The 25,729-nt window shown below is 41.6% G+C and overlaps 1 protein-coding gene across 4 annotated transcripts in view; it reads right to left on the reverse strand.

The window, feature by feature from the left end:
• Positions 1-25,729, reverse strand: part of LOC106581857 (sterol 26-hydroxylase, mitochondrial) — a 32,575-nt gene that overhangs the window by 2,361 nt on the left and 4,485 nt on the right. The window contains exons 3-9 of one of the 4 annotated variants that reach the window (XR_006761168.2): positions 22,828-23,027; positions 20,192-20,389; positions 19,887-20,050; positions 5,793-5,959; positions 5,568-5,684; positions 5,236-5,436; positions 1,267-2,733 (exon numbers count right to left, since the gene is read on the reverse strand). Coding sequence is in view for 2 of the 4 variants with exons in the window: in XM_045704432.2 (XP_045560388.1) it covers positions 2,602-2,733; positions 5,236-5,436; positions 5,603-5,684; positions 5,793-5,959; positions 19,887-20,050; positions 20,192-20,389; positions 22,828-23,027 (1,144 nt within the window). In the remaining 2 variants the exon portion in view is untranslated. Of the gene's footprint in view, positions 1-1,266; positions 2,734-5,235; positions 5,437-5,567; positions 5,685-5,792; positions 5,960-19,886; positions 20,051-20,191; positions 20,390-22,827; positions 23,028-25,729 lie in introns of those variants that run through there. The other 3 variants (XM_045704432.2, XR_014381993.1, XM_082966964.1) reach the window with 3 other exon arrangements.

Raw genomic sequence — 25,729 nt, forward strand, 5'->3', positions numbered from 1 at the left:
TTTAAAAATCATGTTAAACAATATTATTGCACAGTGAATCCATGCAACTTATGACTTGTTAAGCACATTTGTACTCCTGAACTTATTTAGGCTTGCCATAACAAAGGGGTTGAATCCTTAATGTCTCAAGACCTTTCAGCTTTTGTTTTTTAATTAATTTGGAAAAAAGAACATTAGACTTTGGCATTATGGGGTATTGTGTTTAGTACCCGCAAAACACCAGTCTCAACATCAACAGTGAAGAGGCGATACCGGGATGCTGGCCTTCTAGGCAGAGCTGCAAAGAAAAAGCCATATCTCAGACTGGCCAATAAAAATAAAAGATTAAGATGGGCAAAAGAACACAGACACTGGACAGAGGAACTCTGCCTAGAAGGCCAGCATACCAGAGTTGCCTCTTCACTGTTGACATTGAGACTGGTGTTTTGCGGGTACTATTTAATGAAACTGCCAGTTGAGGGTTTGTGCGGCGTCTGTTTCTCAAACTAGACACTAATGTACTTGTCCTCTTGCTCAGTTGTGCATCGGGGAGTAGTACACAGTGTCGTACGAGATCTTCAGTTTCTTGACAATTTCTCGCATGGAATAGCCTTCATTTCTCAGAACAAGAATAGACTGACGAGTTTCAGAAGAAAGTTATTTGTTTCTCGCCATTTTGAGCCTGTAATCGAACCCACAAATGCTGATGCTCCAGATACTCAAGTAGTCTAAAGAAGGCCAGTTTTATTGCTTCTTTAAATCAGAACAACAGTTTTCAGCTGTGCTAACATAATTACAAAAGGGTTTTCTAATGATCAATTTGCCTTTCAAAATGATAAACTTGGATTAGCTAACACAACGTGCCATTGGAACACAGGAGTGATGGTTGCTGATAATGGGCCTCTGTACGTGTATGCAGATATTCCATTAAAAGAAAATCAGCCTTTTCCAGCTACAATAGTCATTTACAACTGTCGTGTCTTTGGGGCACCATTAAACTGAAGACATGTTTATCAAAATAACTCCCTGTAATTATTATCACGCGATTAAACTGATTAATCGTTTAATTGTAATTAACTAGGAGATCGGGGCACCAAGGAAAATATTCAGATTACAAAGTTATAATTTTCCTAATATAACTTTCCTATATTATAACATTATATATTATAGGCCGATTATCTTCTGGTTTAAATGGTGTATTTTACCTCGCGTCCAGTCTCATTCCAAACGTCGTAAATTGTTGTATCTGCACGAATCCAGCCTTTACTAAAGTCATCCATACATCAATTGTCTTAAAATCATTTATTTACTAAACTAAGTAATTCACAGAAAGCATACAAACAGTAATTATCATCACAAAGAATTGGTAGAGTAATGTGCCCTAGTGGGCTAAACAGGCATGGCGGCCGGTTAAACAAAGGGTCATAAAGGGCAGCTGAGGAAGCACACAGAGTTCATTAATATTAACAATTGATACGCTAATCCTTTGCACATGAACGCTCACTCATTCGGGAACAACTGCAATCAATATTTATTTACGCTCAGTGTGTCGTCGGGATCCTTGTTGGAGAGTTTTTTGTCCTGTTCTCTCTCTCTCTCTCTCTCGGTTAGAATGGATCTTTCAAAGTGACATTCATTAATGTCGTTATAGAATGGATGTTTAGTCGGTCTTCGCGTTCAATTATATAATTTACTTTGCTGCAGACTAATAATTAATATCAAAGACTTGTTCTTATTCTGTCGGTATCGATAGTCTAAAAGTTAACTTTCAGTAGAGGAATTGGGTGGTCAAACCTATTGGCCAACTCGTCATGGAGTGGAGGCCTGGTCTGAAGAAAGTAAATCAGGGTGGGGTTTTATACTTGAACATAGAACAGGCTTGTCACATGACGCCTGGTCCTGTCTGTGTCCCTGGGAGGGTGCCGATGACTGATTTAATCTTTGAACATAAATACATTCTATCACATTAACATCAGTACATAGCATCTCAATGTATTACAAATAGCTTTATCCTTATTAATACATTTTATACAACCATTTAGATGCATGTCCCATAGCTGAGGCTATTATATAAACAGTATTATGGTAATATGGCTATATTGTCTCTTCTGAGTATCACAAAATTGTACCACGTGGACCAGTTCGTAGCTGGATTCTTCACCAATCTTTTATACCTTCTCCAGAACATAAATGTTGTTTGGTTCCCCAATTCTGTGAGTTGGAAGAATTTCCTGTGTCTCTCTATGAAACCCCTTTGTGTCTCAACTGGGCCATGTGGTAGGAGATTCTCCTCTAGAATTTTACCACCCCTTCACACAGGGCCTGGGTGGGGGGAGGTAGGTTGGGGGATGGTGCAAGGGGGAGGGGGGTCAACTGTCCTCCCTGTACTCAAAGAGGGCAACGTCATGACACAACTTTATCAATGTCTACACTATTTCTGATCAATTTGATGTTATATTAAAAGGACAAAAAATTTGCTTTTCTTTCAAAAACAAGGACATTTCTAAGTGACCCTAAACTTTTGAACAGTAGTGTATGTTTATTTACAGTCAGCGATAGATATTGTAGGCTTATATAGCAAGGCTGCATGGTGACTAATGGCTATCAACTGTCTTTAACATATCAAAGGGCAGCTTTGTCTGTCCTCTCCAGGAAGTGCAGATTCACTTGCCTGTCTGCCACTAAGACGGAGCGATTGAGAGCTTTCACCTCTCCTATGCTGGGGTCCGGTCTGATTTCAAATAGCTTGATTATCTGGGGGAGAGGAGATATCATTTTCAGTCATTGTCAGGGTCTCTTCAGGAATATTCATGTTCAAAAAACATTCCTGTCCTATCGGCTTCCTGACAACCACCAACCGCCCTGAGTTGTAGGTCTAGTAGTAATTGACGTAGCCTTCCAGATCAAGATGCCTTTATATATTCACTAAGAGAGAATAGGCATAAGTCTTCCACCTAAGCATCGAGCAAGATTCCTGGCAAGCGTTTCCTTTTTAGCAGGGTATTTTCCACAATTTTCAATACCCTGTCCAAACCTTTAAATACACAGGCTTTCTTGAGGAGGAAGTATATCTGTGATATCTTCATATTAAACACTATTGCATTCAATTGCTTTTTTCGATCGATGTTCTCATTGTTCAACTCAAAATTGTCTCAGTTTAATATCAACCAACATCTATAATGATGTCTGTAGGCCAATACGTAATTCAGCATGACTATATCATCTTTAGCCACTTTGATTTTTAGCCACTGATGCTATTAGCCTTTGCATTTTTTGTACCACCTGTGCCATTGTTCCCTTCTCCCTGAGTGCTGCGGGATCTCCATCAGGTGATCGGGTCTTTCTAACAGGCTACAAGTGAAGACAGACACTTCGGGGATGCAACTGCGCCCGTCCTTATCCAACTCCGAGGTGCATATTGAATATATTGGAAGAACTGTCCACATTTACTGGATGGCCTAACAAGATGGCCTAACAAAGTAGGCCTAACAAACAGCAAAAGCACTAGCCTATGTCAATCTACTATCCCCCATAGTGGCGGTAGGTAGCCTAGTGGTTAGAGTGTTGGGCCAGTGACCAAAAGGTTGCTAGATCTAATCCCCGAGCTGACAAGGTAAAAATCTGCAGTCCTGCCCCTGAACAAGGCAGTTCCTAGGCTGTCATTGTAAATAAGAATTTGTTCTTAACTGACTTGCCTAATTAAATAAAATAAAAATAGTACAAAAGTTGACCTATTTTATGAGAGAAATAAATATTCCAAACATTGTCTGGGTGTAACGCGGGTCGTATAAAGGGGACCAAGGCGCGGTGTGTGAAGTGCTCATATTTCCTTTTTAATGAATACACTTAACAAAACGACCAAACAGTTCCGTCAGATACTACAGACAAAACGGAAAACTACCCACAAAACCCAGGAAGAAAAACCCCTACTTAAATATGATCTCCAATCAGAGGCAACGAGGATCAGCTGCCTCCAATTGGAGACCAACCCAAACAACCCCAACATAGAAATAGAAAAACTAGAACTTAAACATAGAAATAGAAAACATAGAAAAAACCAAAACACCCGCTGTCACGCCCTGACCTACTCTACTATAGAAAATGACATCTTACTAGGGTCAGGACGTGACACTGGGTCAGTTGTAGGATGCGATAGATACCAAATTAATACAACCACTAGCATAACAAAATCTTTTTTACACAATGAGGCTGATGCAACAGATCAGAATGTTTAGCTTAAAATGTGATAAACTATTAGGCTATTTCCTCACATTATAAGAGCAGCAATGTGCACATGGCAGTAGGCTATAAGCGCGAATGTTCCATTAGCGGGAAAACACCATTATCAAAAGTGACCACAAATACGATTATGCATGTAATGCTTTTATTATAAAAGGTGCATTTTTATGGTGAAAATGATCTTCCCCAAACTTAACTCACGGGCTGCTTACGTATGCCAGTTAGGCTCTACACCCCTTGTAAAGCGGATTAATGTGCTTCATTTTATGAAGTTATTTGGTCACTTTAGTTGTGATACAAACCTTATCAAACATATAGGTCTATGGGCTAGGTTACATGTGTGCGACTATGATTCGAAAAAGTCGCCCATCAGACTAATATTGTCACCCATCAGACTGTTCTTGATTTAATCTTGTCTTTACATATATTAAATAATATATGTGTGAAATTTGTTTTTATTTAGAATGGACCATTATCATGTACCTGTCTCAAAACAGGGGCAGGGGAAAAATACATATCATCTATGCACTTAAATAGCAACTGAAGGATGCTTTTCCCGTGGTTCATTTTCATGCCAGCCAGGTAGTCTATACTATTAGGAAAGTTGAGAAATAAATATAGTAGGCCTAGCCTATAGAAAGCTGATGGGATCCTCCTCTCTTTAATAGAGGCCATCACTCTGTTTTCTCTCACAATTGCATAGCCTATATGAAGTGTTTGATTAGATTTCCGATTACATTTGCATTGACTGCCCTCATGAATCGTGACCGCCGGTGTGGCGGTAATACGGTCACCGAAAATCAAATCAAATGTTTTATTTGTCACATACACATGGTTAGCAACAGCCCTACCTGTACCCTGAAAGCTCTGTATTAAAACTTTTCCTTCGACTGGATCCTAGAAGCAACTTTCCTCTTTAACCTTTACCAAGTCAACTGTGCTACTACAAAATCCACTCTACACAATCTATTGTTGGTTGAAATAGTGTAGTGCAATGTATCGGTAAACTGCTCTTACCCGTGACAAAGCCAGGTACATCTCCAGTTCAGCTATCCGACGACCTACGCAGCCCCGAACCCCAAAACCAAATGGGATAGAGCCAAAGGGGTTTGGTCGGACTCGGCCGTCCCTCAACCATCGTTCAGGCTTGAACTTCGATGGTTCTGGGAACGTCTTTTCATCTTGGCTGATGGCGTAGTGGCACATTGTAAATGAAGTCTACAGACACAAAACAGCAGAGAGGGAAATAATTGTTACAGCACAATACCAACAACGGCATGATTTACATGCATTCAAATGTTTTGTTTTTATGGTTGGGTCAGTTTTAGGCCAGTAAAGTGAAGATGTACTTGAAAGTTGGTTGTTTCCCTAAAGAGAGATTAACCTTCTTGGGGAAAAAATGTCCGCCAATGATTACATCCTTCTCTGCCATGATGCGTGAGTTCAGGGGGACAACAGGGTACATTCTGGAGAACAGGAAGTACATCAGAAATGGTGTTAGAGCAAGATAAGGGAACTTTCAAAAACTCCATCCTTTCCAAAGTGACGTACACGAACACTTTCACATTTCTTACCTTAGTGTTTCCTTGATGACAGCCTTGAGGTATGGCATGCAGTTGACATCTTGAGCAGATGGAATGTTGTCTCCTGGTATACAGCGGGACACCTCCTGATAAAGAGTGTTCTGCACATTGGAGTCCCTGGACAGCAGGTACATCGCCCACATCATGGTATTGGATGTCTTAAAATATGACAACAACAGCGTTAGTGACACAGGAGGCTACTGCCGGGAGAACGGCTCATAATAATGGCCGGAGTAAAGCAAATGGAATGGCATCAAACACCTGGAAACCATGTGTTTGATGTAATTGATACCATTCCACTTATTCCGCTCTAGTCGTTAACACGAGCCCGTTCTCCCAAAATAAGGTGTCACCAACCTCTTGTGGTTAGTGAATACATGCCCTTATTGTACACCACACTGGGGCCATACTTGTGAACTTTTGGTTAGAACATGGTTTAAATCAGCGGTCTCCCCCCCCCCCTCCCTCAGTCAGGCATTCAACTTACTCTTCAAAGTTGTAATAGTAGAATGCAGAAGGTGCAATATCGAATTTGGACAGTGCATAAGCAGTTTTGCTAATGTAATGTCAGTCATTACGACCTTAGAGAATTTTTTTATTGTCAGAAATGTCCAGATCACCTAGCTCATGTCAGGTAACATTTTTAGCTAGATTTTGTTGTAATGTTTGAGTCACTCAGACATGAATCAGTGTTAATTTTGTCAACAAAAATAGTGACTAAAATATTTGTCAAACACCTATTTTTCAGTGGCAATTGACGAGAATATAACTGACTAAATAGAGCCAGAAAAAAAATAGAACTATTATTTTTCAGTTCACTAAAACGAGACTGTCTCTGTAACTAAAATCGTACTACTAACTGGACAAAAGTTTTTGGAGTGATGGAGAGCTTTTCAGTAATAAACATAATTAATATTAGCAGCACAGATGAGTAGCAACACAGCCTTCATCAGCTGGGGAGCTGCTGGGAGCAAGCAACGAGTGTAGGGAGACAGGCTCTGCTCCAGCTCCGCCTCCGATTATACACATCGCGCAGGTGACCCTCTTGCTTCACCTTAGCTAAACAGTCACCACCAGCCTTCTAGTTAGCTACCCTTTGCCTGGTTAAAAGACACAAGCTGCTTTACGATATTAATAGCAGCATTGAGTTTAATAGTAAAACAATAGTCTAGCTATGTTTTTCTCCCACTTCAGTAGGCTTTAGAAAAGTAGTCCGTCTTTGAATTTGTAGTCTCGCTCAATCCTTCCACTTTTCCCACTGAATTTCATATACAGGTTCTGTATCCAAGTCTCCATCTTTTCTTCAGAGAAAACGTCTTGATTCTAGCCCTTAGGCTACCGTTCAAAAGACATGACTCAAAAGGGCACTACGTTTTTTTTCTTTCTATCATGCATTGGCAGGCTGCATTTTACATTCATAAAGCATATCGTGGGCTGTTCTAAAACTAGGCTACTTTTGGACTGGGCCGTCAACTATTTGTTTAGGCTACAGCTTGTTCAGTGATGTTACCTCATTAGCAAGCGATAGTTAACAACCTGGGGGAGCGTTCAGCAGGACACAACGTTTTAGAGATATACTATGAAGAACAAATAACTTAATTCAAGAACGTTTTTCAACTGAACGTGGCCCTAGTAACATTACCAGTAGCGTATATGCAAACATTTAGTGGCATAGAAAGGAAAAGGGATAGCAAACAATTTGACAAGTGTCCAAAAATAGTGTTGATATACGCTAGCCCAGCTAATAACACATCCATGACAATGACATTCACCAAAGTAATGAGACTGGGTGTGTAAATTTGAGAGATATCATTCACGCAAAGAATTGAGACTGGGTGTGTAAGTACTCCTCCAGGACACTATGGTGAAGTTGGCTTCATGTATAGATCCCTTAACAAATAAATAAGACCAAGGACATCAAAAATCCATCAGATTAAACAGTTTTTAATGAAGCCAGTCTGATGGCCTGGAGATTGAAATATAGTTTGTCTCTCGGTACAAGCTTTGATGCACCTAAACTGCCTCCACCTTCTAGATGGTAGCGGGGTGAACAGGCAGTGGCTCAGGTGGCTGAGGTCCTTGATGATCTTCTTGGCCTTCCTGTGACACTGACTGCTGTAGTTGTCCTGGATGGCAGGCAGTGTGCCCCCGGTGATGCGTTGGGCAGACCACATTACCCTCTGGAGAGCCCTGCGGTTGCGGATGGTGCAATTGCCGTACCAGGCGGTGATACAGTCCGACAGGATGATCTCAATGGTGCATCTGTAGAAGTTTGAGGGTCTTAGGGGCCAAGCCAAATTTCTTCAGCCTCCTGTGGTTGAAGAGGTGCTGTTGTGACTTCTTCACCACTCTGTCTGTGTGAAGGGACCATTTCAAGTTGTCAGTGTACCCCAAGGATCTTGAAGCTTTTGAACCTCTCCACAGCAGCCTCGTTGATGTGGATGGGGGCGTGCTCTCTCTGCTGTCTCCTGTAGTCCACGATCAGCTCCTTTATTTTGTTGACATTGAGGGAGAGGTTATTTTCCTGGCACTACTCTGCCAGGGCTCTCACCTCCTCCCTGTAGGCTGTCTCGTCATTGTTGGTAATCACTACCACTTTTGTGTCGTCAGCAAACTTGATTGAGTTGGAGACGTGCACGGCCACGCAGTCATGGTGAACAGGGAGTACAGGAGGGGGCTGAGCATGCACCCCTGTGGGACTCCCGTGTTGAGGATCAGCGTGGCAGAGGTGTTGTTGCCTACCGTCACAACTTGGTGTCAGCCCACCAGGAAGTCCAGGACCCAGTAGCACAGGCATGGGTTTAGACCCAGGGCCCTGAGCTTAGTGATGATCATGGAGGGCACTATGGTGTTGAAGGCTGAGTTGTAATCGATGAACAGCATTCTGTAACATTTTACTTGACACCTAGCGTCACAACGTTGACACAGTCCAAACCATGTCATAATATTTCATAACAGCTGACAGGACCATATTATGTCAGCTGTTATGACACATATATTTAGACCTATTGTGACATATATTGCATTATTTTATGGCTGGTTATGACAACTACTGTACATTAGTGTCAAACCCCCCAAAAACCTACCACTGTAGTTCTTTTATGGCTGGTTATGACACCTACAGTACTAGTCAAAAGTTTGGACACACCTACTCATTGCAGAGTTTCTTTATTTTTTACTTTGTAGAATAATAACACATACGGAATCATGTAGTAACCAAAAAAAGTGTTAAACAAATCTAAATATATTATAATGTTTAAGATTCTTTAAAGTAGCCACCTTTTGCCTTGATGACAGCTTTGCATACCCCTTGGCATTCTCTCAACCAGCTTCATGAGGTAGTCACTTGGAATGCATTTCAATTAACAGGTGTGCCTTGTTAAAAGTTAATTTGTGGAATTTACTTCCTTCTTTATGACTTTGAGCCAATCAGTTGTGTTGTGACAAGGTAGGGGTGGTATACAGAAGATAGCCCTATTTGGTAAAAGACCAATTCCATATTATGGCAAGAACATCTCAAATAAGCAAAGAGAAATGACAGCCCATCATTACTTTAAGACTTGAAGGTCAGTCAATGTGGAAAATGTCAAGAACTTTGAAAGTTTCTTCAAGTACAGTCACAAAAATCATCAAGTGCTATGATGAAACTGGCTCTCATGAGGACCGCCACAGGAAAGGAAGATCCAGAGTTACCTCTGCAGCAGAGGAGAAGTTCATTAGAGTTACCAGCCTCAGAAATTGCAGCCCAAATAAATGCTTCACAGGGTGTTCAAGTAACAGACACATCACAACATCAACTGTTCAGAGGAGACTGCATGAATCAGGCCTTCATGGTTGAATTTCTGCAAAGAAACCACTGGGGGCGGCAGGTAGCCTAGTGGTTAGAGCGTTGGGCCAGTAACTGAAAGGTTGCTGGATTGAATCCCCGAGCTGACACGGTAAAAATCTGTCATTCTGCCCCTGAACTAGGCAGCTAACCCACCATTCCCTGGTAGGCCGTCATTGTAAATAAGAATTTGTTCTTAACTGACTTGCCTCGTTGGGTTAAATTTAAAAATAAAAAAAAATACTAAAGGACACCAATAATAAGAAGAGACTTGCTTGGGCCAAGAAATACGAGCAATGGACGGGTAGAAATCTGTCCTTTGGTCTGGTGAGTCCAAATTTGAGATTTTTGGTTCCAACCACTGTGTCGAGTAGGTGAACGGATGATCTCTGCATGTGTGGTTCCCACCGTGAAGCATGGAGGAGGTGGTGTGATGGTGCTTTGCTGGTGACACTGTCAATTATTTATTTAGAATTCAAGGCACACTTAACCAGCATGGCTACCACCACACTCTGCAGCGATACACCATCACATCTTGTTTGCACTTAGTGGGACTATCATTTGTTTTTCCAACAGGACAATGGCCCAACACACCTCCAGGCTGTGTAAGGGATATTTGACCAAGAAGGAGAGTGATGAGTGCTGCATCAGATGACCTGGCCCCCACAATCACCCAACCTCAACCCAATTGAGATGAGTTGGACCGCAGAGTGAAGGAAAAGCAACCAAAAAGTGCTCAGCATATGTGGGAACTCCTTCAAGACTGTTGGAAAAGCATTCCAGGTGAAGCTGGTTGAGAGAATGCCAAGAGTGTGCAAAGCTGTCATCAAGTCAAAGGGTGGCTTCTTTGAAGCTAAAATATATTTTGATTTGTTTAACACCTTTTTGGTTATTACAAGATTCCATGTGTGTCATTTCATAGTTTTGATATCTTCACTACTATTCTACACTACTATAGACCACTGCGCCACTCGAGAGGCTAATATACTATTTTCTATAGTATATTAGCCTCTCGAGTGGCACAGTGGTCTAAGGCACAGCATCGCAGTGCTAGCTGTGCCACTAGAGCTGTGTCGCAGCCGGCCGCAACCGGGAGACCCATGGGCTAAGCACAATTGTCCCAGCGTCGTCCGGGTTAGGTGAGGGTTTGGCCAGCAGGGATATCTTTGTCCCATCGCGCACTAGCAACTCCTGTGGAGGGCCGGTTGCAGTGCACGCTGACACAGTCACCAGGTGTACGGTGTTTCCTCCGACACATTAGTGCGGCTGGCTTCCGGGTGAAGCAGGAATTGTGTTGGGTTGCGTTTCGGAGGAGTTGCAGTGATGAGACAAGACTAACTACCAATTGGATACCACGAAATTGGGGAGAAAAAGGGGTAAAATATATATTTTTTTAAGAAAATAGTAAAAATAAAGAAAATTCCTTGAATGAGTCGGTGTCTAAACTTTTTTTTTTTACTGTGTTTATTGGATTTTCAAACACCAGCATTTACAAAATAATTGCACTTGTAAGTTATTTGGTAGTAATATAAAACAACACATCAAAGACAACAATTCAGCAAAACAAAGAGTCAGACAGAAATAACAAAAAAAAAAATATTTTGATAGTTGTTACAGGTCAACTAGCACAGATAATACAGTCCTCCTTAACATCCAATATTCCGTGTATACACATACCAGGCCTCTTACGTCACCAATATATAAATATACATCACTCTGGACCTGCAGGGAAATGTAGTCGTTTAACATAAGAAAAGAAGGGAGCCCACATTTCATATAATTTGTCTATAGACCCATTGAGGGTTTCATTTTTTCCAACTTTATGCAATTCAAAATGGATTTAATACAAAGAGCATGAGAAGGGGGTGCAGAGGATTTCCATCTAAGTCAAATTAATCGTCTCGCTAACAAAGTGACAAAGGAAATTACATCCTTATTCATTTTGGCCAGCTGTATTGTGGGAAAGGAAACCCCAAATAATTCAATAAAAAGGGTCTGGTTCGATCTGTGTGCCGCTTAATTCTGAGAGTGCGTTAAAGAGGTCTTTCCAGAAACCAACAAGAGATGGGTAACATGTGTACGTGATTAGCAGGAGACTGGTTACATCATACACAATTAGGGTTCACATCCGTTGTACATTTTGGATAATCTTGCTTTGGTCCAGTGAGCCCTATGAATGAGTTTGCATTGAATGAGACCGTGCCGAGCGCAAATAGAAGAGGTATGTACCCTTTTGAGTGCCCCTTCCCATAGCTCATCAGATATTTCCTCACCCAGTTCCTCCTCCCATGAGGATTTAATATTGTTTGATGAGGTGGTTTGTAGTGAGCAAATTTGACTATAGATTATTGACACGGTGCCTTTCAGAGTAGGAAGTGAGATAAGAAATGTGTCAAACTGTGTTTCACCAGGAAGGGTGGGGAATCGGGGGATCTATGCTGCAGACGTAACTCCGGATTTGTAAGAACCTAAATAAATTGTCTGGGGAGACCAAATTTTGCTGATAATTGTTCAAATGTACTTAATGTATTGTTAATATTGAGATCTCTAAATCTTTTAATACCAAGACTAGACCATGTTGAGAAAGCACCAGCAACCATAGATGGGGGGGAAAAGCTGGGTTTGAGGCTACCGAAGCAAAAGAAGAGGTTGTCTGAAACCCAAAGTGTGGTCTAAATTGATTCCAGATCTTCAATATTGTTTTGACACATATTTTTGGTGAAGGAGGAGTAAAGGCCTGTAACGGAGGAGTGAGAGAGGGCAGACAACGATGCCGGTATAGATGAGGCGTCCTCCATCTCTATCCAAATTGGGGGTAGGAATATCTCCCTGCTCTGCAACCAGTACTGAATAATCCTAATTAACGGCCCAATAATAGAATCTTAAATCCGGTAGCGCTAGACCGCCGTCTGGTCTGGGCCTCTACAAAAGCTGTTTTCATATCCTAGGGGGCTTTTTGTCCCATATAAAAAGGTGGAATTAGGCCGTCGATCTTTTTGAAAAACATATTGGGAATAAAAATCGGTAGGCACTGATTGATAGAAGAATTTAGGGTGAGTATTCATTTTAATATAATTAATTATTGCGACTAAGGAGAGGTGTAGCAAAAACCAGCGTTCCAAATCGTCCTTAGTATGGGTTAAAAGAGGAGCAAAGTTGGCCTGAAAAAGGTTATCCAATCTGATTGTGACGTGCACCCCGAGATAAATAAAACTACCGTGAGCAATTTTAAATGGCAAGTTATGTAAAGGGAATTGTTTTGCGGCCACATTAAGCGCCATCAATTCGCTTTTACTGAGATTCAGTTCATACCCTGATAAGTGACCGAAGGATGTAGCAGGAACAGAAAAAGAAAGCTCAGATGTGTATAATAACAAATCTGCATATACAGACAGTTTGTGTTCGTGTCAGTATCTGACTATACCTTTGATGAGGGGGTTGGAGCGAAGTGCTATTACAAGGGGTTCTATGTCGAGGGCAAACAGTAAGGGACTTAAAGGGCAACCCTGGCGTGTCGATCGTTGCAAAAGGAAGCAATCTGATTAAGTGTTTTTAGTCCTGACAGAGGCTTGAGGGGATGAGTACAGAAGTCTTATCCAAGTAATGAATTTGGAGCCAAAGCCAAACTTATTTAGTGTAAAGATATTATTATTTAGTGTAAAGATATTTCCATTCCACCAGGTCAAATGCTTTCTCCGCATGCAGGGATATAATGGCTTCAGAGGCATTGGTGACAGAGGGATTACATATAATATTAAATAATTGTTGAAGAATGAGTGTCTATTTTTAATAAATCTTGTTTGATCCAGAGATAATTGATGGGAGGGCTGTTTCCAGAAGTTTGGCTAGAATGTTATAGTCGACATTTAGCAGACTAATTAGACGGTATGATACACTGTCGGGTCTTAGACTAGTCCCCAATTGGGTCTTTGTTATTTTTTTCAAAGAATAAGACAAATGGTTGCCTGAGTGAGAGTCTGTGGAAGAGCACCATTTACGAATGCTTCATTGTACATTTCAATTAGAATAGGGGCTATTTTGGAGATAATCTTTATATTAAAAACTCTGCCGAGTAGCCGTCAGGCCCTGGGTTTCTCCTGGATTGAAGGGATTTGACAATTCTTCAACAGTGATCGGCTGCTCTAATTTTTTAACCAAATCCCAGCTGACAGAAGGCACAGCAAGTGAGTGGAAGTAATCATCCAATTCCAAAATATCCGCTTTACTTTCAGAAGTATATAAAGACTGATAAAATCTCTTGAACTCATCATTGATCCCCTAGGGTCTAATGATATCCCAGATGATGTACGAATTTTAGGAATCTGGTGATGATGATAGTTGACATAAAGCCAGTAAATTATTATCTCACAAGTTCTCCTTTTTCGTAGTAAGTGCTCCTAGACTTGACAAGCAATTCAGTAACCTGGTCTGTTAATAATGTGTCAAATTCTGCTTGCAAAATTAAACGCTCCTTATAAATATCTGGAGATGGTGAAATGGCACAAATGTCATCTAATTGGGCAATACAGTGTGTTAACATAGATAGCCTATCCTTTTTCAGTTTGTTCTCATGTGCGGTGTAGGAAATAATTTCACCTCTGATATAAGCTTTCAAAGTTTCCCAGAGAGTAAACGCAGAGACGTTTGGGGTTCTATTTGTACTCATGAAAAAAATCAATTTAACCCAAAACAAAATTGACAAAGTGTTCATTATTGAGCAGTTGAGTATTTAGCCGCAAAGGCGGTCGCAGGTTGTCAACCGTTTGAAAGACCACTTCCATAGTAACAGGGGCGTGGTCAGATACAACAATTGGATTATATGAACATATGGAATGGAGAAGTCTGTCATATACAAGGAAGTAGTCTATGCGTGTAAAAGTGTGGTGGACCGATGAGAAAAAAATATGCTTTTCCAGATGGATTAAACATTCTAAGGGTCTGAAACTGCAAATTCAGACAAAGGTTCGGACAACTCTAGCTGAGGTGACAAGGTAGTAGGTTTAGTGGAGGATCGATCCAAATGTGGGTCTAACCAACAGTTAAAGTCATCACCTAAGATCAACATATGGGAGGACATATCAGGGGGTGTAGAAAAAAACGTTAAAAAAAAAAGATCACCATTGTCCCAATTAGGAGCATAAATATTAACAAGAAGTACATTCGTATTGAGCAGCCTACCACTGACAATTATGTATCTACCATGGGGATCTGCAATCACAATTGAACATGTAAAAATTACATGACGTAAAATAGCCATCCCTCTTGCCTTACTCTGAAATGAGGAATGGAACACCTGACCCACCCATCTGCACCTAAGACTTGAGTGTTGTGATACCTTCAGATGAGTTTCTTGGAGAAAGATTATGTGAGCTTTAAATTGATGAAGGTGGTGTAGCACCTTACTAAATTTAACTGGGTTATTGATGCCCCTGCAATTCCAAGTAAGAAAATGAAAACCATTCCCTCCAGCTGGATGGGCTACACTAAGCTGAGTCATGTCTAAAGAGAGAGAGAGAACGTGTAAAGGACAAGGTACAATGTAAACTAAAGATCTTAGCTGACCCTAATGGCGCAAATTTAAAAAACAAAGACAAGCAACAACGCGCAAAAAACATATTTCAACTATATTCAAATAAAGAGGGAAAAACCCCTTCCCTCACAACCTCCCTTGCCGAAGCATCTCCCAACTGAGATGCAAGCAAAACCGTAAATAAAAAATAGTTTAGAGCAAAGCATGATAACACTTACTCTGTGCTACCTGAGATTTGTGACCATTTAACCAGAGTAAACCAAACATACATAGACTAGTCCCCAGTAGTCTCAGGAAAACTAACCTCGGTTAATGACTCCAACCTAAGTGTATGTAAACTTCCAACTTTGTGTCTGATATTGGCAGAAAGCTTAAATTCTTGTTAATCTAACTGTACTGTCCAATTTACAGTAGCTATTACAGTGAAATAATACCATGCTATTGTTTGAGAAGAGTGCACAATTTTGAACATGAAAAGTTATTAATAAACAAATTAGGCACATTTGGGCAGTCTTGATACAGAATTTGGAACATAAATGCAATGGTTCATTGGATCAGTCTAAAACGTTGCCCATACACTGAATCCATCTAGTGACCAAAATCTAAATTGCACCTGGGCTGGAATAATACATTATGGCCTTTCTCTTGCATTTCAAAGATGATGGTACAAAAAAAATACAAAAGAACGGTTGTTTTTTTCTTTGTATTATCTTTTACCAGATCTATTGTGTTATATTCTACTACATTCCTTTCACATTTCCATAAACTTCAAAGTGTTTCCTTTCAAATGGTACCAAGAATATACATATCCTTGCTTCAGGGCCTGAGCTACAGGCAGTTAGATCTGGGTATGTCATTTTAGGCGAAAATTGGGGAAAAAAATGGAGGTTTAAAACAGCGACTGAACCATGAAAACTGCGACAACCATAGATATTGGCATTAGAGGCAGGTTAGATCAAAATAAAATAGTAATGATACAAATAAAAAGCAATATGTGAGTGGAATAAACTAATATATATACACATACATACATACATACATACATACATACATACATACATACATACATACATACATACATACATACATACATACATACATACTGTGGCAAACCTCTTCAAAGTTAGGAGCGTTTGTCACAAATTAAGTGGGAAACTGTCACCAAAGTCAGCCCAGAATGAAAGTTCTTTCGAACATGACAGTACCTGTGTGTTTGTTTCGCTGTCCTGGTCCACCCAGGCCGCAGGTAAGGTCAAGGATAGCAGGGTTCGGTACACAAATCTGGTTCTCGGTAGGTCCAGGTCTAAACGCCAACAGGTAAGTCCAAAACAGTCCAGCTCGTACACGGTAAATCCAGCCAATGTAGATTCTCTTTCTCTCTGGTTCATAGATCCTTCCCACCCTCTCTCTCTCTCTCTCTTCCTGGTTTTTCTTGACCTTTTATCTGTGGGTCGGCTCCACCTTCTGAGGGTTCCCCTTGCTTCTGGGAATTGTAGTTTTGGCAGTCGGCCATTTTGTGATATGTAGTTCTGATCGGGGTGGCCATTTTAGTGATCGGGCAGAACCCGTTTATTAGTTCTGCCCTCACATATCTGCCATTTATCACTCGACCCCCTTCTTTGCCACAATACATAGATACATACATACATACATACCATACATACATACATACATACATACATACATACATACATACATACATACATACATACATACATACATACATACATACATACATACACTGCTCAAAAAAATAAAGGGAACACTTAAACAACACAATGTAACTCCAAAGTCAATCACACTTCTGTGAAATCAAACTGTCCACTTAGGAAGCAACACTGATTGACAATAAATTTCACATGCTGTTGTGCAAATGGAATAGACAACAGGTGGAAATTATAGGCAATTAGCAAGACAACCCCAATAAAGGAGTGGTTCTGCAGGTGGGGACCACAGACCACTTCTCAGTTCCTATGCTTCCTGGCTGATGTTTTGGTCACTTTTGAATGCTGGCGGTGCTTTCACTCTAGTGGTAGCATGAGACGGAGTCAACAACCCACACAAGTGGCTCAGGTAGTGCAGCTCATCCAGGATGGCACATCAATGCGAGCTGTGGCAAGAAGGTTTGCTGTGTCTGTCAGCGTAGTGTCCGGAGCATGGAGGCGCTACCAGGAGACAGGCCAGTACATCAGGAGACGTGGAGGAGGCCGTAGGAGGGCAACAACCCAGCAGCAGGACCGCTACCTCCGCCTTTGTGCAAGGAGGAGCAGGAGGAGCACTGCCAGAGCCCTGCAAAATGACTTCCAGCAGGCCACAAATGTGCATGTGTCTGCTCAAACGGTCAGAAACAGACTCCATGAGGGTGGTATGAGGGCCCGACGTCCACAGGTGGGGGTTGTGCTTACAGCCCAACACCGTGCAGGACGTTTGGCATTTGCCAGAGAAAACCAAGATTGGCAAATTCACCACTGGCGCCCTGTGCTCTTCACAGATGAAAGCAGGTTCACACTGAGCACATGTGACAGACGTGACAGTCTGGAGACGCCGTGGAGAACGTTCTGCTGCCTGCAACATCCTCCAGCATGACCGGTTTGGCGGTGGGTCAGTCATGGTGTGGGGTGGCATTTCTTTGGGGGCCGCATAGCCCTCCATGTGCTCGCCAGAGGTAGCCTGACTGCCATTAGGTACCGAGATGAGATCCTCAGACCCCTTGTGAGACCATATGCTGGTGCGGTTGGCCCTGGGTTCCTCCTAATGCAAGACAATGCTAGACCTCATGTGGCTGGAGTGTGTCAGCAGTTCCTGCAAGAGGAAGGCATTGATGCTATGGACTGGCCCGCCCGTTCCCCAGACCTGAATCCAATTGAGCACATCTGGGACATCATGTCTCGCTCCATACACCAACGCCACATTGCACCACAGACTGTCCAGGAGTCCTCATCAGGAGCATGCCCAGGCGTTGTAGGGAGGTCATACAGGCACGTGGAGGCCACACACACTACTGAGCCTCATTTTGACTTGTTTTAAGGACATTACATCAAAGTTGGATCAGCCTGTAGTGTGGTTTTCCACTTTAATTTTGAGTGTGGCTCCAAATCCAGACCTCCAAGGGTTGATACATTGGATTTCCATTGATTATTTTTGTGTGATTTTGTTGTCAGCACATTCAACTATGTAAAGAAAAAAGTATTTAATAAGATTATTTCATTCATTCAGATCTAGGATGTGTTATTTTAGTGTTCCTTTTATTTTTTTGAGCTGTGTGTGTGTGTGTGTGTGTGTGTGTGTGTGTGTGTGTGTGTGTGTGTGTGTGTGTGTGTGTGTGTGTGTGCTATGTATATATATATATATATATATATATATATATATATATAGTATCACATTATAGTGGGGAGTCAACTGTATACTCACCAACATGGGTTGTAAATGAAAAGAAAGACATTCAAGTGTCAATGAACCCAGCAAAGTTAGCTTTGCTAACTTGCCTGCTAACAAGACCAGCTAACCAACCATTTGTTCCACCCCATGCGGTACAACAGCCGCTTTCACGTTCTCGTTGATGAAATCAGCCCCTAGAGCCGGGTCCTCGAATCTGTGCGTGGAGCCGTCCAGTAAAGTTAGTCTCAGAACCGCAGGGTAGATGACCCCGAACTTCCCGCCCGGGCAGGCGCATAGCTGGCACTTCATGGCTCCGAAGCTAGCCCCCTTCTTAGCCACAACCGTGGTGTAGTCCGCAAATATCGAGACTCTTTTACCCTTGTAGAGGAGAGAAGATCCTTCTCCCAATCTCCTCAGTATGTCATTGCGGACGTGAAAGAAATGCACCCTGATGACAAATGGTCGAGGGGGTTCTCCATCCCGGGGTCGGCTACGCAGGGTGCGGTGGGCCCAGTCTAGCTGCGGCTTCTCCTGCAGGCCGAGCAGTTTCTGAAGCAGCTGGCCATGAACTCCGTCGGTCTTGGGCCCTCCACTCCCTCCGGTATCCCAGAAGATGAATGTTGTTCCTCCGCATTCTACTTTCCATATCTTCGCATCTATTGTCAAGGTATATCACCCTAGTTATTAAGGAGCCAACGTTAGCCTCTAGCTCGCTAATGCGAGTGCTGTGGTCTGTAGCACCAAGCGCCAGCTCCGATAAGGCTGCTACGTGTGTGTCAAGCTTATTCTGTATACTCTCTATAGATTATTTAAGCTCGTCTTTGACCATTGATATCTCTGACCTGCGATCGGTAAGATTTACTCTCTCTCTACCAAAAATATCGGTTTTGAGGGTGCCCATCACGGATTGTAGCAGCTCTACAGTCAGTGTTCCCGTGGGTCAGTGTTCCCTCTCCTGATTTAGCTCCACAGCTGAGTCAGGAGAGGGCGCGAGATTGCTGCGGCTTGCTCTTTCAGACCCCGTTTTTGGCCGGGTAGACGACATTACAACATTTCTCAGACTTGATCTGAATTGTTTAGAGGTCTCTTCAGATGCCTGACCAAACAGAAATACATACAATTTTGCAAGGTTAAATATATACATTTGGTCACTAACTAGGGAAATGCGTTCTACATCCTTGGCTTCCAACAGCACCCCCCGTGTGTCCAAACTTTTGACTGGTACTGTACATGCAATAGGCTACTTTATTATAAAGGATTTTTTTTTCTTTCCCCGGGTTGCTTCCCCTAATTTGAAACTTACATACCGCATAAACTGAGATGGTAGTTTAAGCTCCGCAGATTTACTTACCGTATCAACTCCAGCCAATAACAGCTCAGCGACGCTGCCGTACACCTCCTTATTGGTCATCTTTGTATTGGAGAGGAGGTACGTTAAGTATTCTCCCTCAACTTCCTGGTTTGTGTCCACTCGCTTCTGAATTGCCTCCATCTTCATCTCAATAAACTTCATAGCTGAAAAATAAAATTGTTATCTGTCTGTACTAATAGGTAATCAAATGAATTCCAATATCAACAATGCACACTCCAATCCAATGCTCTTAAATCCTTGAGATGTGCAGAAGTGCACAGAATGTCTTATTCTGAAGAATTCACAGAATTTGAAGATGCCCTCCCAGCCAGCGATGTAGCGCCCATAGAATGGCAGGATGTTGCGGCTCCACTTGGGCAGCATGGCCACCGGCAAGCTGTAGGAGAACATCTGAGCGATGGAATCGATGAAGTGCTGCGTCTCCACCGGGATCTCTTCCTCCAGACAGCCGATCCGCGTCTCAAACAGGATGGAAGAGATTCCTGAAGAACAGAGATTTAAAGTTTAAGATAAACTTTTGTCTGCACATGAATGGTGAAGCCATTTACTTATGGAGCACAGACACCATCACTGCTGATACTGTACATATGATGCAAAGGGACAGATTAACAGCAAAGTCATCACTATCATTTGCTCAGCTCAGCAGCATGGAGAGAGAGTAAACACAGCTTTTACTACCTGTTGAAAACATTTTGACCCAGTGGGACAATTAGATTTGTCTCTGCCCAGTTCTCCAATCACAGCTGCAGTGCAGGCGAGGCCAGCAGAACTCCACATCAGGCTGGTCAGAGGTTCTAAACAACTCTCCATGACACCAAACTCTTTTTGTACGTCCACATATAGGAGCCTGAGGGAGTGCAGGTCTCTGCTCACCTCATCCAGAGTGAAGATTCTATAGGAGATCAGAATCTGGCTCTCTAGCCTGGTCAGGTTGTGGAACATAATGCCCAGTGCTGGCTGCATGATGAGGTCCACGTTCATTGGCGTCAGATCCCTCAACTGCACTAGTGTTCAGGTCAGTCATGTCCACAAACTCCTGCAGGGAGGGGATGTCGTGGTAAGCTGTAAGGCGAAGCCTGGTTTTCAGCACTGTCACTGCCGATGATGTTGGTGAGAGTAAACCAGGCGCAAAGTTCATGTGAATCAGCCCTTGGGGACAACACCAAATATGTTTGTCAGATTCACACTTGTCTCTAACTCACTGGGTGGAGGGCGAAAGTCCGAATCTACTTTCTTCAGCGAAGTGAGCAGGATGAATGCAGACACTTCAATGTGTACAAGTGGGTTATTATGTAGGATTAGTGTTTCCAAGCTGTGCAGACCAAATTAACTGTTCTTTGTAATCATGTTTTTATCCAAGTAAGAAACTAAATTTACCCAGTCCCTTAAATGTAAAGTCTACAATAGTGGTGACTTTATTAATAAATAAATCCAGCCGCTCGAGATTCATCAAGCAACCAAACAACTCTGAAGTGATGTTTGTGATGAGTAAATGACTCTCCTCAGCCACGTGACAGGACTTGAGTGTTATAAAACATACCGAGCTCAGGTGCGCATGTTAACAGTCATGTCTGTTAGAGTCTTCAAAGAATGGAATAAAAGTGAGGTTAACGGTGCCACACCCTTCAAGTTGTATTACCTTTATACCCTGGCAGTTTCTCAATGCAGATGTATAGTTGTACCTACATTTAGGAAGCTTTAAGACCATTTTTGTAATAGAAAGTTTGAGTACTGTTTTACAAATGGATTCAGATGAATTTTCCCTGTCAAAGGAAAATTATATATCCTGCTGATTCCAGACTACAAAAGCTCTATTTATAGGTTATCTTTATTGTACCAAATGAGATACACTATAATTTCAAAGTATTGGAATGCTCCTTTTGCTATATGACGTGCATTAGGGACAGTAAAAATTACCTCTTGAAGATGATGGAAATAAGGTAGCTGAAGAATGACAGTTTTGGTGTCTCAAAATGACTATCCCCTCTGACTCCAAGTCCAGGGTCGTCAATGACTGTAACATATTGACTATGCTACGTAGCCAATCAGAAAGCACCCGTATACAGCTGATGATTGTGAGTTTCTTAAAAAAAGGGATCCCACCCAATGCATCTCACTTCCTCCTAGCCTCTGCCTACTTCAGATGTAGTGCTAAGCATTGTCTGTTCATCTGACATACTAAGATGCCAGACACTACGTCAAGCATAATTTTCCATATTATTACAAAACAACACCTTAAACCATGACTGGAGAGACTCCACGAATACAGCAAAGAGCTGCTGTTTTTATGAGTAAGTTGCTATTTAAAGTTGTTACTCTGCACCGTCAACACTTTTTTTAACAATTAAAAACCATAGACTGCGCATTCTCCCTACTTCCACTCCCGCTGCAACCAGCTGCAATGAAGGGGTACAGCAGTGTTTCGATAAGCTTGCGTTGTTATTATTTAAGTAATGTTTAAAACCAAATCTGAGCTGTAGATCTAGGCTTGCATTTTGACTCAGAAAGTGATCTTGACTCAGAAAAGGTTGGTGACCACAGCTTTACAGCATACAGGTATGAGGCATTAGGATGCAGCTGCAATGCATAGCAAGACTGGCATGTATGACCCCGTTATAATGTCGCATAATCATCTCATAATGAGCCGGACTAAATAACAGCCAGTTTGAGAAAGTTGAAAATGTTATGCATCGAGATAGCCCACATGACATTAGAAGCCTTGTTATAAGACATTTCAAAGCCTAGTAATGCTTATAACAAGTTAGAATTATATTATCATTATACCTGGATGCTTTAAAGACCCAGTCAAACATGCAACTTGACCCAACTTGATCAAATCATTGAACTTAAAATGAACTGTAGATATAGTGAAGGGTGAAAGAATCGCCGTCCCGACCCTAAGGCAGAATTTCCCACGTACCCTCCAGAGAGAATCGGTAAAGCTCATTGGACAGGTTGTTCACCCGGTCTCCCGTGGGGCTGGTCCGGCGTAGATGGTAGATCCTCTTGATCAGGTCGCTGACCACCTCGTTGACCACGTCTCCGTACTGCACCGATTCTTTAGGGTGCAGCATGCGCTTGTTCAGCACAGTCCTCAGATTGTACCACTTCACCCCTTCCCTGTCAAGAAACATATACTGTATCAGGAAACATGCATGACACATTCACAACAATAACATTGATGATACATTAATTAATTGGTACATGTTGGAATTTAGGTAACTTCATATTGAATTCAAGCAGGATAAGATGGGATAAAGCTTAAATTTCAGCTTCTGTGTAAATTGCATACAGTATGTAACAATAGTGTAGGTATTACTACTCTTACGTAACCGGCTCATTTAAATGGATTTACTGTTTTTGAGCGTCCGGTTTTATTAACGTGACTGGACCTTGACCTACAAAGCCACGCAGGGTGTTGTTCTGGTCTTGCAACACTTGGAGTTCACGGAACTCAAAACTAAGGAAATAAATCAGAACGACTGCACTGCTTTTCGATTTGAAGCATCTGTGTTGATATGCGTAGGAAATCTCACAAAGCTAGATGGCTGCTAAGTAAAATATATGTAATCTCATACAGTTTGATGGTTCTAAAAAGGACACTCCCAGGGCAAACTGTGCTGTGTTAGTCTATAGTTCATGTTTCCTGCTTTGCACACACGCATGGTCTATGGAAATGTGTAATGACAGCCTTTTTTGAATCACTGGATCTGTGGCATTTTCTTTCATGACAGAGCACTAGTGTATCAATGGCATCACTGCAGTGATGTGTAGTCAAGGTAGGCAAGGTAGACAGTGCTTACCCTGTGATATATATACACAGTGCCTTCAGAAAGTATTTACATCCCTTGACTTATTCCACATTTTGTTGTGTTACAGTGTGGGATTAAAATGGATTCAATTGTCATTTTTTGTCAACAATCAACACAAAATATCAAAAATGTCAAAGTGGAAGAAAAAATATTTACAAATGTTAGAATTGATGAAAATAAAACACATTTATCTTCATTACATAAGTATTCATCCCCCTGAGTCAATACATGTTAGAATCACCTTTGGCAGCAATTACAGCTGTGAGTCTTTCTGGATAATTCTCTAAGAGTTTTGCACACCTGGATTGTACAATGTTAAAATTCTTCAAGCTCTGTCAAGTTGGTTGTTGACCATTGCTAGACAGCCATTTTCAAGTCTTATCATAGATTTTCAAGCCGATTGAAGTAAAAAATGTAACTAGGCCACTCAGGAACATTCAATGTCGTCTTGGTAAGCAACTCCAGTGTATATTTGGCCTTGTGTTTTAGGTTATTGTCCTGCTGAAAGGTGAATTTGTCTCCCAGGGTCTGTTGGAAAGCAGACAGAACACGGTTTTCCTCTAGGACTTTGCCTGTGCTTAGCTCTATTACGTTTCTTGTTATCGTAAAAATAACTCCTTGCCGATGACAAGCATACCCATAACATGATGCAGCCACCACCATGCTTGAAAATATGAAGAGTGGTACTCAGTAATGTCTTGTGTTAGATTTGCCACAAAGAACGCTTTGTACTCAGGACAAAGTTCATTTTGGGCAGTTTTACTTTAGTGCCTTATTGCAAACAGGATGCATGTTTTGGAATATTCTTATTCTTTACAGGCTTCCTTCTTTTCACTCTCATTTAAGTTAGTATTGTGGAGTAACTAAATGTTGTTGATCCATCCTCAATTTTCTCCTGTCATCACAGTCATTAAACTCTAATTGTTTTAAAGTCACCATTGGCTTCATAGTGAAATCCCTGAGCTGTTTCCTTCCTCTCCGGCAAATGAGTTAGGAATGACGCCTGTATCTTTGTAGTGACTTGGTGTATTGATACACCGTCCAAAGTGTAATGAATAACTTCACCATGCTCAAAGTGATAATCAATGTCTGCTTTTTATTTTATTTTTACCCATCTACCAATAGGTGCCCTTCTTTGAGAGTATTTGAAATTCACTGAGGGACCTTACAGATAATTAATTGTATGTGTGGGGTGCAGAGACAAGGTAGTCAATCAAAAATCATGTTAAACCCTCTCACATTCTGAAATTGCATTTTTGTCCCCCCACCCAGTTTTATAATTGCGCTCTGACACAAAAAATGGCATCAGTGTGCTTTAGGAGTTTGCAGACGCCTCTGAGCGGTTGGGTAGGTTGTTTGGCGATTTCAGACGGCTGGATTTAGGGCTGAGCAGACAACACAGCACATGTGGACAGGCTGTGTGAAGGTAAAGCTTCCGAAAGGCTGGTTTAGGAACGGCACAGGAGAGTTGAACAGATGTAGCTGTTGTCAGTGTGTATGTGTTGCGCGCTTTCTCCAAGTTGTTACAGACGCACTGAGAAAGTTATAGATACACAAATATCATAACCCCAAGACATGCTAACCTCTCACCATCAAAATAACAGGGGAGATTAGCATTTTTGGGGGGGATAAGATATTTATGCCTATGTAACTTTCTCACTCATTATTATTTCCAAGTCATTCAGTGATATACCGTAATCATGGTAGCATCCATATTAATGTAGAAGTGTTTAGAAAACATTCTATTCTTATTTACAATAAAAGTTACCCAAAATGTCACAATACATGATTTACCATTCATTTCTATTGGGCGTAAAATAATCTGAAACACAACCATAACAAACAGCAAATGAATCCAACAAATGTCTAGAGTCACAAGCTTGATGTAGTTATTGCGTGCTATGAATATGGGACCAAATAATTAACTTTTTACTACTTTAATACACATACACTACCGTTCAAAAGTTTGGGGTCACTTAGAAATGTCCTTGTTTTTGAAAGAAAAGCAAC

The sequence above is a fragment of the Salmo salar genome, chromosome 21, assembly GCF_965601325.2.
Source record: "Salmo salar chromosome 21, fSalSal1, whole genome shotgun sequence".
Classification (NCBI taxonomy): domain Eukaryota; kingdom Metazoa; phylum Chordata; class Actinopteri; order Salmoniformes; family Salmonidae; genus Salmo; species Salmo salar.